Source organism: Mus musculus, chromosome 10, assembly GCF_000001635.26.
Source record: "Mus musculus strain C57BL/6J chromosome 10, GRCm38.p6 C57BL/6J".
NCBI classification, from domain to species: domain Eukaryota; kingdom Metazoa; phylum Chordata; class Mammalia; order Rodentia; family Muridae; genus Mus; species Mus musculus.
The window spans coordinates 79,736,111-79,749,606 of NC_000076.6; the positions used below are offsets into that span (position 1 = coordinate 79,736,111).

Below are 13,496 nucleotides of genomic sequence, written 5' to 3' on the forward strand. Positions count from 1 at the left end.
CGAGCGCAGCGTCTCATTACTTTGGTGGGTTTGCGCACCGCCAGAAAGTGGCGGCTGGCATAGGTAGACACAAACTTTCATTTATTTACATTATGCACAGGTTTAGGGACCGCATGGCGTGGGTCAGCTGAAAAAGTAGGTGGATCTTATCACCTGTCCTAGATCGAAGGTACCTGTAAAGCCAAGAGTGCAGAACTAGGCTCGGGCCACTGATTCATCCTCAAGGCCAGCGTGCATGTCCCCTTTAAATCCTTACCTGTCTTTGGCAAGGACTGTAGTGTCTCCTGCAGCTTGGTGACCAGGGCGCGCTCCGAGGACTTTAGGGACTTGATGCTGCAAACAGGTTAGGGTAGACATCAGTGCGGCAGCAGGTGGCAGGCAGGGCACCAGGCCACAAGAGGGGGTATCTCACCTGGACACGGAGCAGAAACGCTTCTTCAGGAACTTGGCCAGGTCTTCCAGGATGGGCTGGCTGTGCAGGCGCACGAATTGCTCGCGGCATACCTGAGGGGTTGCAGGCTCGGAGTCAGCCATGGTACAAATTCCCAGGATCAAGGCCCCATTTTCTACTTGTGGGGTCACGGGGGGGGGGGGGGGGGCGGGACGGGACGGACGGGACACACCTCGTTCATCGTGGGGATGTCAGCGGCATGTGTCCAGAAGCAGTCGTGCACGGAGACGAAAATCAGGCCCTTCCTGAGCAGGGAGATCCCGAGTGAGATAGCTAGTTGCTTGGCCAGCTACTGCCTGAACCTCGTCTGACAGATATCCTGTCATCTGCCCCAGCACTGGGCACTCTGCCAGGGTTCCCTGGACACCTTTGGTTCCCCAGTGCTCTAGGTAGTAGATGTTCAAGAAGATGGCTTACATTCCCTCAAACAGCTGCGGGGTCTTGGAGTAAAGGGAAGCCCCTGTCTGCACCAAGGACTCCCGCAACTTTCCAGCAGTGCCTCCATCCTGTCCTGCCCCTCATCATGGGGGTACCTACCATGTCCATGTCCCCAGAAAGCAGAACAAGGCTGGCATGCCCCAGGCAGCTAAATACCACAGACTGAAACCTAGACCCAGCGCTCACCTGAAGCAAGAGCCTGCCTGCCTGCCCGCCCTGCTGGGCCCACACTGTGTCCTGGTCACACTTCGTCCTGGGACCCACCTGTAGCAGTGTAGGGCGGTCAGCATCATGTGGGAGGAGTCCAGGGAGTGGATGAAGTTGGGCGGGAAGCCATTTTTCTGCTTCAGAGTGTTGGGCTTCCTGTGGACAGAAATTGTAGGCTGGTACCCTCTTAGCCCAGAGCCTTTCCTGCCCATCCCTCCATCCTCTCCCCTCCCCGCAGTACAGGACTCACTGACTCTCATCTACCGAGCTGGTGAGGGTGATGCTCTGGAGGCCACCTTTTACCTGCAGACCGGGGTTGGAGGAGGGGTGAGTCCAGCCCTTGGCAGGGAGGAGGGGAGATGAGGGAAAAGGAGAAGGGCATTTCCCAAGTACCTGGACCTTGGACTCGCGGTGATAGGGCTGTATGATGGGGATGCCCAGGGGCGTGACCCACTCCACAGGCCATCCGGCGTGAGAGATGAGGTTGGCACTCTCAGTCAGCCAGTGCTGTGGGTGTGACAGTACACCAGGTTGGGTGGGTGAGCTGTGGGGTGGAGGGGCCCCCAGATGGGAGAGGGCTGGCAGGGACGCACCTGAATGGCCCGCGTGCTGGTGAACATCTCCTGTAGACTTTTGAAGACCTGGCGCACGAGGTAGTGTGAGGCTTCCCAGACAAACTCCTGTGGGGACATTGCGATATGAATGGCAGGTGGGCGGGGCCAGAACCGCGGCTTTACAGGACTAGAACGGTTCAGAAGAGCCCGGCTCAGAGTCCCTGTGCTGAAGGGAGTCACACTTGGGTGAGGACAGGGCAGGCTGCACACCTGAGGGAAGTCGCTGAGTTCGCGCAGGCGCTTCTCTATCTGCAGGCGCCCTCCGTAGCGTGTGACCCCATACACCACCGTCATCACTGTCTGCTTCACCACCTTGCGGCTGATGAAGCCCTCCAGCACCTGAGCCACCCGTAGACCCTCCTTGGCGTCCTGCTGGCGGAACTCCTCCACCTGGATGGGATTAGGGGTCAGGGAAGCCATTACGTGACCTCCCCTCCCCACTAAGGACCCCATCACTTGTAGAAAGGCTACCCCGAGTGGGGACAGGAGGGGTTTCCTGGCACCCACCTGTGTTGCCACCTCCCTGTACACATCTTGGGGCAGGTCGGACGGCGTTAGGTTGACTGAGGCAGCACCCACACTGTCTCGGCCTAGTGCGGCGTAATGCTGTAAGCCATTGCAGGAGCCATCCTGACCACAAGGGGTGCCCATGAGCTGAGGCCAAATGACCCAATAGGGACACACAGGTCACCCCAGAAACTTATTCCACCACCTGGTGCAAGGAGACCCGGGAGCAACCTCCCTCATAAATCAAGAGACTAGTCCCACAGGGCAATCCCAGTTTACGGTAAGACCCAACTGCAAATGCCAGTTCCTAAGGCACCTCGGGCTCAGCCATGGGCAGTCCACTTGCGTGCCCACCTGGTGAACTGGCAGGTGGGAAATGTAGGCAGCAGGGTCTGGGGACCGGACTGCGTGTGCCACCTCCATGCAGCAGGCCAGGGTCTGCCAGGGCTCATCAGCTTCCATCCACCACTTCCGGCCCTTTGGAGGGTAGGATCCATGGGAATCGAGTCAGCACAAGCCAGCCTGGGCAGCTCAGTGGAACACAGGGACGTAGGGACACTAGGCAAGCATGTGTGATGTAGGGGGATGAGGAAGGCTGCTCGGGTGATAGCTGGCAGCTGCTGCTGGGCTAGGGAGCCACTAGTGGCACTAAGAGGGGACACCGTGGGAAGGAAGGATGCAGATAGCTGTGGTGAAGGGTTGAAAGCATATGAGGGAGGTGGCCCAAGCCTGAGTGGATGACAGGCTGGCAGAGCCAGAGAAAGACAGGAGGCAGAGATGAGGGCTGCCAGCGAGAGGAGCTCGTGACTCCATACCGTCAAGGGGTTGTCTGCAGAGTCCAAGATCTCCTCCATGACCTCATCTGCGAAGGCTAGGCGCATGCGCAGCGAGTCTCCCTTCTTGAGGCCAGTCAGGTTGATCAGGTGGATCTTAAGCCAGTCCAGACCACGTGGTCCCAGTGGCCGGCCCTCAGCAAACTCCAATAGCGCACGCGCTAGGTCACTGCCCAGGTGGTTGAAGTGTGGCGGGCAGGGGTAAGTGCGGCCGCGGAAGTCCATGTTGTGCGGCAACCAGAAGACACGGTGGCGTAGGTGCTGTGCCAGCGACAGGCGATACAGGGCCTCGCTGCGCAGACTGTGCATCTCTCGAGCCACCTTGAGGCAACGCGCCAGCTCCTTCCGCAGCTCAGACTTGTGCACTGGTGTGGAGCCGGGTGGCAGCTGATACCGGGCCGGCCGCGGTGCTTCTGAGCGCGGGGGAGGCACGCCCAAGGGCATACAGCCCTTGTCTCTAAAGATCTGCAGCACCAAGTCCAGCAGATGCCCGTTTACACGCCAGGCGCAGTTCCCCAACTGTGTGAGCGCATCCAGGGGGCCGTGCAGCTGGGCAGGAGGGCATTGCTCCAGCAGACGCTGGTGCTGTGTGGTACCCTCCGTGGCACGCATTAGTTTGGTGGAGCTCAGCAAGTAGGCACCAGAATGCAGCGACGTCCAGGGCAGTGGTGGGCACAGCATGGGCACTTCCGTGGTCTCGAAGGTCAGTGTGGGCTCTGCTGCCGTCTCTAGCAGGTGCGTGAAGGCAGGGTGAGGCTTAAGGATGCCCACCTGGGAGAGGAAGCAGACACAAATGGTATGCATCAGAGGCCGAGTGCCAGTGCCTCTGTGCAACGGACCACGCAGGCAGGGAGAACAGAAAACTCCAAGCCCTAGACTGATGTAACCCCTCCTGCTCTGTACACACATCCCACACGGAGGGGATGGCAGACACCTGCTGCCCTATGTCCCATCCAGGCGCCGGCCGGCCCTGGGAGCCTCACCTGGCGGTAGCTTCGGAAGGAATACACATGGTAAAGCACTGGGATGGAGCGCTGAGCACCCTGCCGGGCCGCCAGGCTGCGCGGCATCTGCACTGCCTGCACCAGCAGCTCCGCCAATTGCTTGCCCAGCTGTAGCAGCACTGGCACGGACCAGGGCTGTTGTGCAGGGGCCTCCAGTGGGCCCAGCGATTCCCAGTACTCCCGAGGAAGGCAGGGCGCCACCTGTAAGGACAGCTGGTCAGGTGAGCTGTGGGGCTGCCCACGTTTTCCAGAGGGAACCGAGGCTCAGACGGACTGATGCAGCTGGCAAGGGGCGCCTGAGGAGTGTGGTGGGGAGGGACCTGGGTGGAACCTGGAGCAAGTGGGGTGAAGTGAACTGGGAGGGGATGTCTCCAAGGGAGCCACCTGGGTCACCAGAAGTCCATCCCACGTTACCTGGGTGTCAGACGCCAGCAGCTGGAGGTACTGCGAGTACCGCTGCCCCAGCTTCTGCACATGGTTAGTGACCTGCTTCTGCTTCACCAAATGCCGGTTTAACACCCGAAGGCCCAGGTTATGGGCCAACTGGATAAGGGGCTCACCCTGCGCAGGCAGGACCTTCAGAACCTGAGGTGCAAGAGGATCGCGAGCTGTGACTGCCTGAACACAGCCATCTGCCCTGTGCCCAGGAACCTCCAGACCCAGCCCACCTGCATCAGTATGCTCACAAACTCCCCTTCGCTCAGCAGGCACAGGAACGGGTAGAGGGTGGGCTGGCCTTCATAGGCCTGGCGGCCCATAGTGGCCTTTGTCTCCCGCAGCACGCGCAACAGCTCCACTTCCCACTGCTCCCGCAGGGCCTGCAGGGTCTTCCGCTGTAGGAGAGCAGCTGTCAACACGCTGAGCTTAAAGCCCCCTGCCAAGACCTCCCAAGGCCCCAACTGGGGTCATAGCTCCGACCCCTACTGGCCATGATGGGTACAGCCTCAGGATGAGACCCTTACCGCCTCAATGACCTCCTTGGACATTACTGGAGCCTTCTCCACCGACTGGACACAGACACTGGAGCTCAGCTCCACATGCAGCTGCTGGTAGAAGAGGTCCTGCAGGGTGTCCAGGGGCAGGTGCAGCTTTGGGTAGGACACAGGGCCCTCCTGCTGGGCACAGGAGGCAGTGAGGGTGGGCACTACACCCTGTCAAGAAGCCCCCTGCCAAACGCATGTCCACTCAAAGTAAAAACCCAGAGTACTAAGAGTTCAGACACCTGACTCCCAGTAAAAACAGCCCAATGCCCCGAACAGATGATGGATACACAGGAGGCCCCATCTACACACTGGAATACAACTGAGCCATGAGTAGGAGCGAGCTTCCAACATATTCCGCAGCGTGAAGGGACCTTGAGGACACTGTAATCGATGAGCCAGATACAAAAGGCCACAGGGACTAGGGCTCTATGATAGCAAACGCCCAGAACAGGAGAATCCAGAGGAAGTGGATTTGGGGGTGCTCCTCTGAGGGGACCAACATGTGCCTGATGCAAGGAGGGAATGAAACAGGCTGTCATGACTTCTTGCCTGGGACTCACCTTGCTATATATGTCCTTGAGCAGCGTGGATGTGTTAACTGGGCTTGGGGCCTGTGGCGGTGGACGAAAGGCAGGCTCAGCCTTGACCACTGCTCTCAGGAGCGCGGCCCGGTCCTCCTCTTCCAGGACCAGGTCAGTGAAGAGCAGCTGGGGCTGGAAGCCTTCTTCCATCATCTGCTTCAGACACCTGAGGCAATACAGGGGTGGGGGTGGGGGTGTGCAAACTTAGCATGGGAGCATGGGGTGGGGGGAGCAGGGCCCCAGCACATTCCTGACCCACCTCTGGATGGTGCGAACATCCTGGTCCCTGCGTCCCATGCACTGGAGTGCAGCTGCATAGGAGCACAGGTCTGGGGAGAGGCCAGCATCCTTCAGCATGAGGAACACATAGACCAGCTCTCTGAAGGAGCCCTGGGGACAAGGTGGGGTCAAGAACAACACCTGGACCCTGACCAATCTGTTCCCTAAAATCCTCAGTAATTTGGGAGGGGGGATCTGGCAGTAGGTGAGACACAGGGCATCTTTCTGAGGGACACTGCGTCATTGGGGACTGAACTCGGGCCTCTTGCAGGCCAGGCATATGCTCTACCACTAAGCTACAGCTTCAGGACTTGTGTTTTATAGCTGGCTTGGTTTTTGTTGTGGTTCTTTGTTTGTTTGTTGAGAACTTGTCTCACTGTGTAGCCCTGGCTGGCCTGAAACTCTCTAAGTAGGTCAGACTGGCCTTGAACTCACAGACCTGTCTCCTGTCTACTGCTCTGTCCTTTCCTTGTTTTTATTTTGCTTTTCTGTCTTTGAACTCCTAGACTGACACTCTCCTACACTGCTAAGATGTTAGGGAACAAACTGAGGACACACAGCTCTCATAGCACCAAAGCGACACACAGAAAGAGAAGCGCCGGGCGTGGTAGCGCACGCCTTTGATCCCAGCACTCGGGAGGCAGAAGCAGGCGGATTTCTGAGTTCGAGGCCAGCCTGGTCTACAGAGTGAGTTCCAGGACAGCCAGGGCTACACAGAGAAACCCTGTCTTGAAAAACCAAAAAAAAAAATAAAAATAAAAAAAAAATAAAAATAAAAAAAAAATAAAGAGAAGCAAGCGCTCCCATCCTGGAGCGTGGAATGTGTCCCACAAGGCTTAGCAGCCACTGGGACAGCAGCGGCAGCCCCTGCACAGGAGACTCAGAAGTCCTGCACAGAACTACACTCAGGCCCTCCCAATCTCCTCCTTCATTTTAGGGGATAGCAGGATTTTAATGTGTTGACCAGGCTGCCCTCTAACTCTCAGAGATCCACCTGCCTCTGCCTCCCAAGTGCTGGGACTAAAGGCTTGCGCCACCATGCCTGGATATTCCAATCGGTTTTTGTTTTGTTTCCTGTTTGTTCGTTTTTAAGGAAAGAGCGTTTTCTCTCTGAAAAACCTAAAGGAATTTACCCCATGGGAAGGAAGCAGCCCTTGGGCCGGGTCTCACCTTGCGGGCCCAGCCAAGCATCACGGTGTTGTACATGTGCAGTGTGAGCACCTGCTGTCTGTCTCCGTTGTTATGGTGAGTGACCAGCACGTGGTGAGCGAGGGGCACTTGGCCAGTGCAGACGCAGCACTCAAAGAAAGCCAGGAACTTCTGCTGGAGGACCAGGATCTGCGCCTCCACCGCCTTGGCTTTCTTCCTGGCCAGGGCCTCTGCCTCACGGGAGCTGAGCCTCCCCAGAGCAGCCTGAAGGGCCTGGGCCAGCTGCTTTTCCTCTGAGTTCGTGGGTGTTCCCTTCTTGCTTGGCTGCAGGTAGCCAGCCAGCTTCTTGTTCCAGATCTTGGGCTCCTTGTGAAGGGTCCAGAACTCCTGTGTGAGGGCTTGCTTCTGCTGGTCAACTTCCTTTTGGCGCCTCTGCTTCACCCTTTTCTCAGCCTCTAGCTTTTGCGCCCAGCGGCTGCTGTGGCCCTGTGGAGGCCGGTCCACCTGCACCTTCTTCACCCTCATCTCAGGTGTGCCCTCTGCCCGGAGCTGCCGCACCCGAGCCTCCAGCACTGCAGAGAGCAGAGAAGGGTATGAACCACTCCTGCAGCTCAGGATGCTCTGAGTCTACCCCAGGATCATCCCAAACACAGTCTCCTGGCTGTCACCATGCCCTCGGCTCTGCCTGCCAACCCCTCCTATCACCTCCTGCCGGCTGTCACCTGCTTCTGCTTCTCCCTCCTTCACTCCGCCAGCCTTAAGGGCTCCGACCTCACTGGCCAATATATAGTAGCCTGCAGTTTGATACAGGCACATACTTGATACAGCTTGGTAGAAACCGCAAACATCCGTGACTCAGTGCCCTAAGGACCAAAAGGCAATCACTGGCACCATACAAGGAGGCCCCTGCTGTATGGCTTTCAGCAGTAACCAAGTTTGCACATAAAAAGGCCAAAGACTGGCCAGGGTCTTGGCAAGCAGACAGCCATGGTTAGTGGTGAGCGCAGAAACAAGGCAGGCTGAGCCATAAGGCTACAACTCAGGCGCTGGTTGCCAAGACCAGCTGCTTGTCTCCCCTCCCGGTACTCCAGTCCCTGGCCCAAGGTCAGTGTGAGGCAGGGGCCTGGCTCACAGGTGTACAAAACGAAAGTTGGGAGGAGTGCAGTGCATGCGAGAGGATCAGAGTTCTGGGGAGATCCTGCCTCAGTGAACATCTCGTGGCACTCAGGGCACATCAGAGGCAGAGGACACATCTGTGTGAGGCCACCTGCAAAGCAAACAGGTGGCAGACGGGGACACCGACTTCTTTCTGAAGGGACCCAAGAGACAAAAGGGTGCAAAAAGGCCCTGGGGCAGAACTGGTTGGTCTGTCAGGAGTAGAAGAGTTACATAGCTGCTGTAAGCTCCATGGCCCACAAAGCACTGCCTTCTGTCCCTGACAGAAAGGAGCCTCATAAGAGGGAGCAGGCGCCACACACTAAGTCTGCAGATCCCTCTGCCCAAATGACAGATTCCAGCATGACATACCCTGGAACGTGAGTCAGGAAGCAGTTGCTGCTAAGGGTAGACAGGAGCCACAGTTAGACCATTGTCTTTACCTCCTAACCCACCCTCTAAGCGTCTCCACCTTCTGCAGCTGCCATGCAGACCTGACATAGGATCAGGAGGGAAATCTGGACATCCCGTCTACTAGACTTGGTAGTAAAACACTTAAAATTGGGTTCCAAAGTCAGTGGTCGTGCATGCCTTTATTTTGTTTTATTTTTGTTTGTTTGGTTTTTTTTTTTTTTTTTTTTTTTTTGGTTTTTTCTTTTTTTCAAGACAGGGTTTCTCTGTGTAGCCCTGGCTGTCCTGGAACTCATTTTGTAGACCAGGCTGGCCTCGAACTCAGAAATCCGCCTGCCTCTGCCTCCAGAGTGCTGGGATCAAAGGCGTGCGCCACCATACCCGGCTCATGCACACCTTTAATCCCAGCACTCCAGGGGCAGAGGCAGGCAGACCTGAGTTCAAGGCCAGCCTGGTCTACAAAGCAGCCAGGACTTCCTACACAGAGAAACCCTGTCTCGAAAAACCAAGAAAGAAAAAAGAGAGAAAGAGAGAAGGGAGGAATGAGGAGAGAAAGAAAGAAAGAGGAAGGAAGGAAGGAAGACAGACAGGCAGGCCTGGCAGACAGGCTGGATTCCAGCTGCACCTCGACTCTGCAGGACTAAAACTGGAGACTTCTATGTCAGCATTCCAACAATGCAAATCCGGTATTGTTCAGGTGTATTTGGGGCCTCCACTGTCTTCCTAGAAGTGAGAGCCCCAGGTGGGAATCTGGAACTCAGGGAATGGAATTACAGCAGCTCCCAGAACCAGCACAAGAGGACCCACAGGACCACAGACAGGCCAGCCAGACAACACTGCTCAGTGGACTCTGGACCCCATTTTACATACTCCCTTGGAGTGGTCAGGTACAACGCAGAGCACACTCCCTCAAGGCTTCACTGTGGAGAAGGACTTAGGACACCAACTTACCTTCCAGCAGTTCAGCATGGCCCCACTCCCTCAGGACATGTTGCTCACGGGGACTGGCAGCGGAGCTCCTTCTTGAGCTGCAGAAGCCACCAAAAGTCCCTAGAAAGAGACATGAAGAATAAGAACACAGAAACCATCCTATCAAGTGGACACCGTGGCATGCACACTTATTACCCCAGGTCTCTGGAGGCTGAGGTGGGAGGGTCTCCAATTGGATTCCAGCCTGGGCTACAAAGGAAGTTCTAGGTTAAGCTAGTGTGAGTTCCTGCCTCAAACTTACGTCATGCCCAGAAAGAAATGGATCAAAAGACAAGGACTGCCAGGCATGGGATCTCAGAACTCAGGAGGTTGAAGCAGTAGGACCTGAGTTCAAATAAAGCATCCAGCATGAACCACATGGAAACACCATGGCTCAAAAAAAAAAAAAAAAAAAAAAAAAAAACACGCCCCGCCCACAAATAAATCCAGACCCAGAAAAAGACCAACTTCAAGGGCAGAACAGGCCAAAGCTATAAGGATCGGGGTGCAGGATCCAGCAAGAAGTACTCCTAACTAAAAGTAGCCAAAGGTCAATGCCAATATCCGTAAGTCCCCAACAGTGGGTCAGAGACATGGAAAAGCGAGCAACAATCAAAAGTCAAAGTGCCCTGCGGACCTAGAGAGACGTTGCCAACTAGTGCCCAGCTAAATGGGTCCCCAGAAACTCCTCCATAGGTCAAAGAACAAAGGTTGAAGGTGACCGGGATCCTAAGGAAGGGAAGATTATAGTCCTGGATCCGACACTCCTTTACCTTCCTCCGAAGGCGGGCGGTGGGGCCCAGGGGAGCGCAGAACCCGGCCAAGCCCGGCTGCGCTTCGGGTCCACCGGAGCGCCGACATGCCGCCTGCTGCCCGCAGTGCGCACGCGCACGCGCCGCCTGCAGGGAGCTGTAGTTCTGCGACTGCCGGAAGCGCTCTTAGGGTCTGTCCTGTGAGAGGAGTCGAAGGAGAACTACAACTCCCAAGAGGCAGCGGGCAGCGTGGCGGCAAGAGAGCATGCGCAGAAATACTCTTCTGATTCGTTCTTTTCATATCCAAGTTCCCTCTTTAGTTTTTATATTTTTTTGTTCTTTGATTGACTGGTTTCTGCTTTATTTTATTTGTTCATATATATGTGCGTAACATTTACATATGTGTATATATTATGTACTATATGCACATTTTTGGCACAAAGTCTCACTATTTAACCATGAATGTCCTGGAATTTAACAGGATTCCCTTGAACTCAACAGATATCCTCCTTATACTCCTGCTCTGCCACCCAGTACTGGGACTATAGTCGTGCGCCACCACGCCCAGTCCCTACCCTATTTGTTTCTCCTCCTCTTCCTCCTCCTCCTCTCTGCCTCTCTCTGTCTCTGTCTCTCTGTATGTATATGTGTTTGTGCAAATGGAATCAGGGCCGTAGAAAGATGGAAAAGACGTGTAAATAGTACCACATCGCGATTTCATTCATCCATCCATCCATTCATTCATTCACATTCACAGAGTCCCATGTAGCTCATGTTAGCTTCCAATTTACATGTATGAGAACTAATCTGGAAAGCCTGACCTTGCTGTCTTCTCCTTCCCAGTGTTGGACTAAGGGATCTATCTACACGTAGCCCAGGTTGGTTTCAAACTTCTAATGTGGCCAAAGATGACAGTGAATTCCTGATCCTCCTGCCTCCTAGCTCAGGAAGTGCCGGATGACAGATATGTGCTATCACGCACCAGCATTTTATATTTGAGACAGAATCTCACTAAATTTTCCAGGCTAATTCTGTAGCTCAGACAGTACCCTCCTGAGAAGACAGGACCTGGGCTCATTTTCTCAGTACTAGGGCTTCTACTGTCTGGAGCGCATCAGTGAGAGCTTTGGGTTTATAATCCCAGCCCTCTGGAGGTAAAGGCAGGCGGATTCAAATTTAAGCACATAAAATGCACATAAAACCTTGTCTCAATCAGGCAGTCGGGCAAGCAAACGGACAGATAAACAGACACACACACAAACTCAGAGCTGGGTGTGGTGGCACACACCGTTTTTGCTTTTGTTTTTGTTTTTTTAAAGATTTATTTATTTTATGTATCTGAGTACACTATCTCTGTCTACCAGAAGAGGGCATTGAATTCCATTACAGATGGTTGTGAGCCACCATGTGGTTGCTGGGAAATGAACTCAGGACCACTGGAAGGTCAGTCAGTGCTCTTAACCCCAGGTGGCACACACCTTTAATCCCAGCACTTGGGAGGCAGAGGCAGGCAGATTTCTGAGTTCTAGGCCGGCCTGGTCTACAGAGTGAGTTCCAGGACAGCCAGGGGCTACGCAGAGAAACCCTGTCTCGAAAACAAACAAACAAACAAACCCCAATTAAATAAATAAATATCCTAAAGTCTAGTTGGAGCTGGAGAGATGGCTAATTGGTTTAAAGCATTAGCTGTTCTTCCAGAGGACCCATTCAATTCCCAGCATACACACAGCAGATCAGAATGTAACTCCAGTTCTAGGGAATCCAACACCCTCACACAGACATATATGCAGACAAACTACCTATGCACATAAGATAAAAATAAACTATTAAGAGAGAGACAGAGAAGGAGAGAGGGGGAGGAGGAGAGGGAGCGAAGGAGAGCAAGCAATGTGGTTAACCCTGATTCTCAGTCTTCACACTTCAACTGTGAAGGTTCAGAGAACTCCAGGAAGTGACCCAACTGCACGGGACACTCAGAAAGATGTGTGGGAAAGCCCATGTTTCCTTAAACTTCAATGGAAAATCCACGCTGTGGTTCAACATCATGTTCCCACTCATCCTGGCCTCCACAGGACAGGCAGACAGAACAGAGCAAGAAGAGTGAGCCAGATAGAGACGTGTTGTCAGGTGTAGACAGTCAGATCGTGCCCATGCGGGGCTCAGGGAGGACAGCCCTGGGAACTCCAGCCAGCTGTTATGTGAAAGACTAGCATGACGACAGGGACAGAGGTAGGGAGAAATGCCAGCCAGTGCAAAGGCCCTGGGGCATGAGAAGAGCAGCCAAGCCTCTAGAGAAGCCTCCAGGACAGGACTCATGGGACTTCCTCTGATTAAACTCAGGCTGCCACCTGCACTCAAGTTGAGGATCAGACCTGGGGCCGCCCCTCCATTATACAGTTCAAGCTGCCCAAGCAGGCGGGGCCTTAATGATGTCACTGGCTGGGAATGATTTCAGCATTGGGCACTGCCCTCTGCAACTAGCTCAGATCATTCCCCAGGATACCCGAGGCAGAGTGACCTCAATCCTGACTTCCTCTTGGGGTCACCTTCCTGGTCCCCAAGGATGAAGCAGGAGGACCTATAACTCCAAGACAGCTCACATCTCTGTGGGCCAAAAGAATCAGGGACTCCAGTTCTTCCCATATCCTGTATTATTCAAGTTCCTCTGTGATTTGCTGGAGCACCAGGCTTTCCACATCAAGAGTTTCCATAGCCGGGCGTGGTGGCGCACGCCTTTAATCCCAGCACTCGGGAGGCAGAGTCAGGCAGATTTCTGAGTTCAAGGCCAGCCTGGTTTACAAAGTGAATTCCAGGACAGAGCTACACAAAGAAACCCTGTCTCGAGGGAAAAAAAGAAAGAAAGAAAAAAGAGTTTCCATACTTTGCTGAGTCTCAGTCTAAAGATCCTAGACATGGATGTTTCCCCTAAGCCACACCCCAGGCAGGGGCTCCACCCCTGACAAGGCCCCCAGCTCCTTACTGGAGGATCCTAGGCAGGGGCTTCACCCTTAAAGTCACAGCCACAGCCCCTTGTGTTTACCTCAGCAACCCAGCTGTGTTTTAGGGCCAGTGGTAGGTTATCCAAGTCTCTTTCCACTATAGTCAATAGTCAACTAGAGTCACCATGTCAATGGAGAGTGGAGTTACTACTGTAAGGTGAGGT

General features: G+C 54.6%; 1 protein-coding gene across 4 annotated transcripts; it reads right to left on the bottom strand.

Moving 5' to 3' along the window:
• Window positions 1–14: 14 nt before the first annotated feature.
• Polrmt (polymerase (RNA) mitochondrial (DNA directed)) lies at window positions 15–10,494 on the bottom strand. Of its 4 annotated transcripts, none has more exons than NM_172551.3 (21): window positions 10,355–10,471; window positions 9,564–9,662; window positions 7,068–7,618; window positions 5,878–6,008; window positions 5,598–5,784; window positions 5,017–5,166; window positions 4,723–4,887; window positions 4,469–4,639; window positions 4,034–4,255; window positions 3,033–3,821; window positions 2,572–2,694; window positions 2,218–2,340; window positions 1,921–2,100; window positions 1,690–1,776; window positions 1,490–1,603; window positions 1,347–1,399; window positions 1,154–1,252; window positions 624–696; window positions 413–504; window positions 257–333; window positions 15–173 (listed from the first exon to the last, which is right to left on the bottom strand). In NM_172551.3, the coding sequence occupies exons 1-21, from the start codon at window positions 10,440–10,442 to the stop codon at window positions 124–126; spliced, it is 3,624 nt and encodes a 1,207-aa protein (NP_766139.2). In that variant the 5' UTR covers window positions 10,443–10,471; the 3' UTR covers window positions 15–123. The 4 variants fall into 4 exon arrangements, 2 of the variants coding, with proteins under 2 accessions (NP_766139.2, XP_030100878.1); XR_871707.3 differs by having other exon boundaries at window positions 21–173; window positions 1,351–1,399; window positions 10,355–10,476; XM_030245018.1 differs by having other exon boundaries at window positions 17–173; window positions 1,347–1,603; window positions 10,355–10,494.
• Window positions 10,495–13,496: the final 3,002 nt, after the last annotated feature.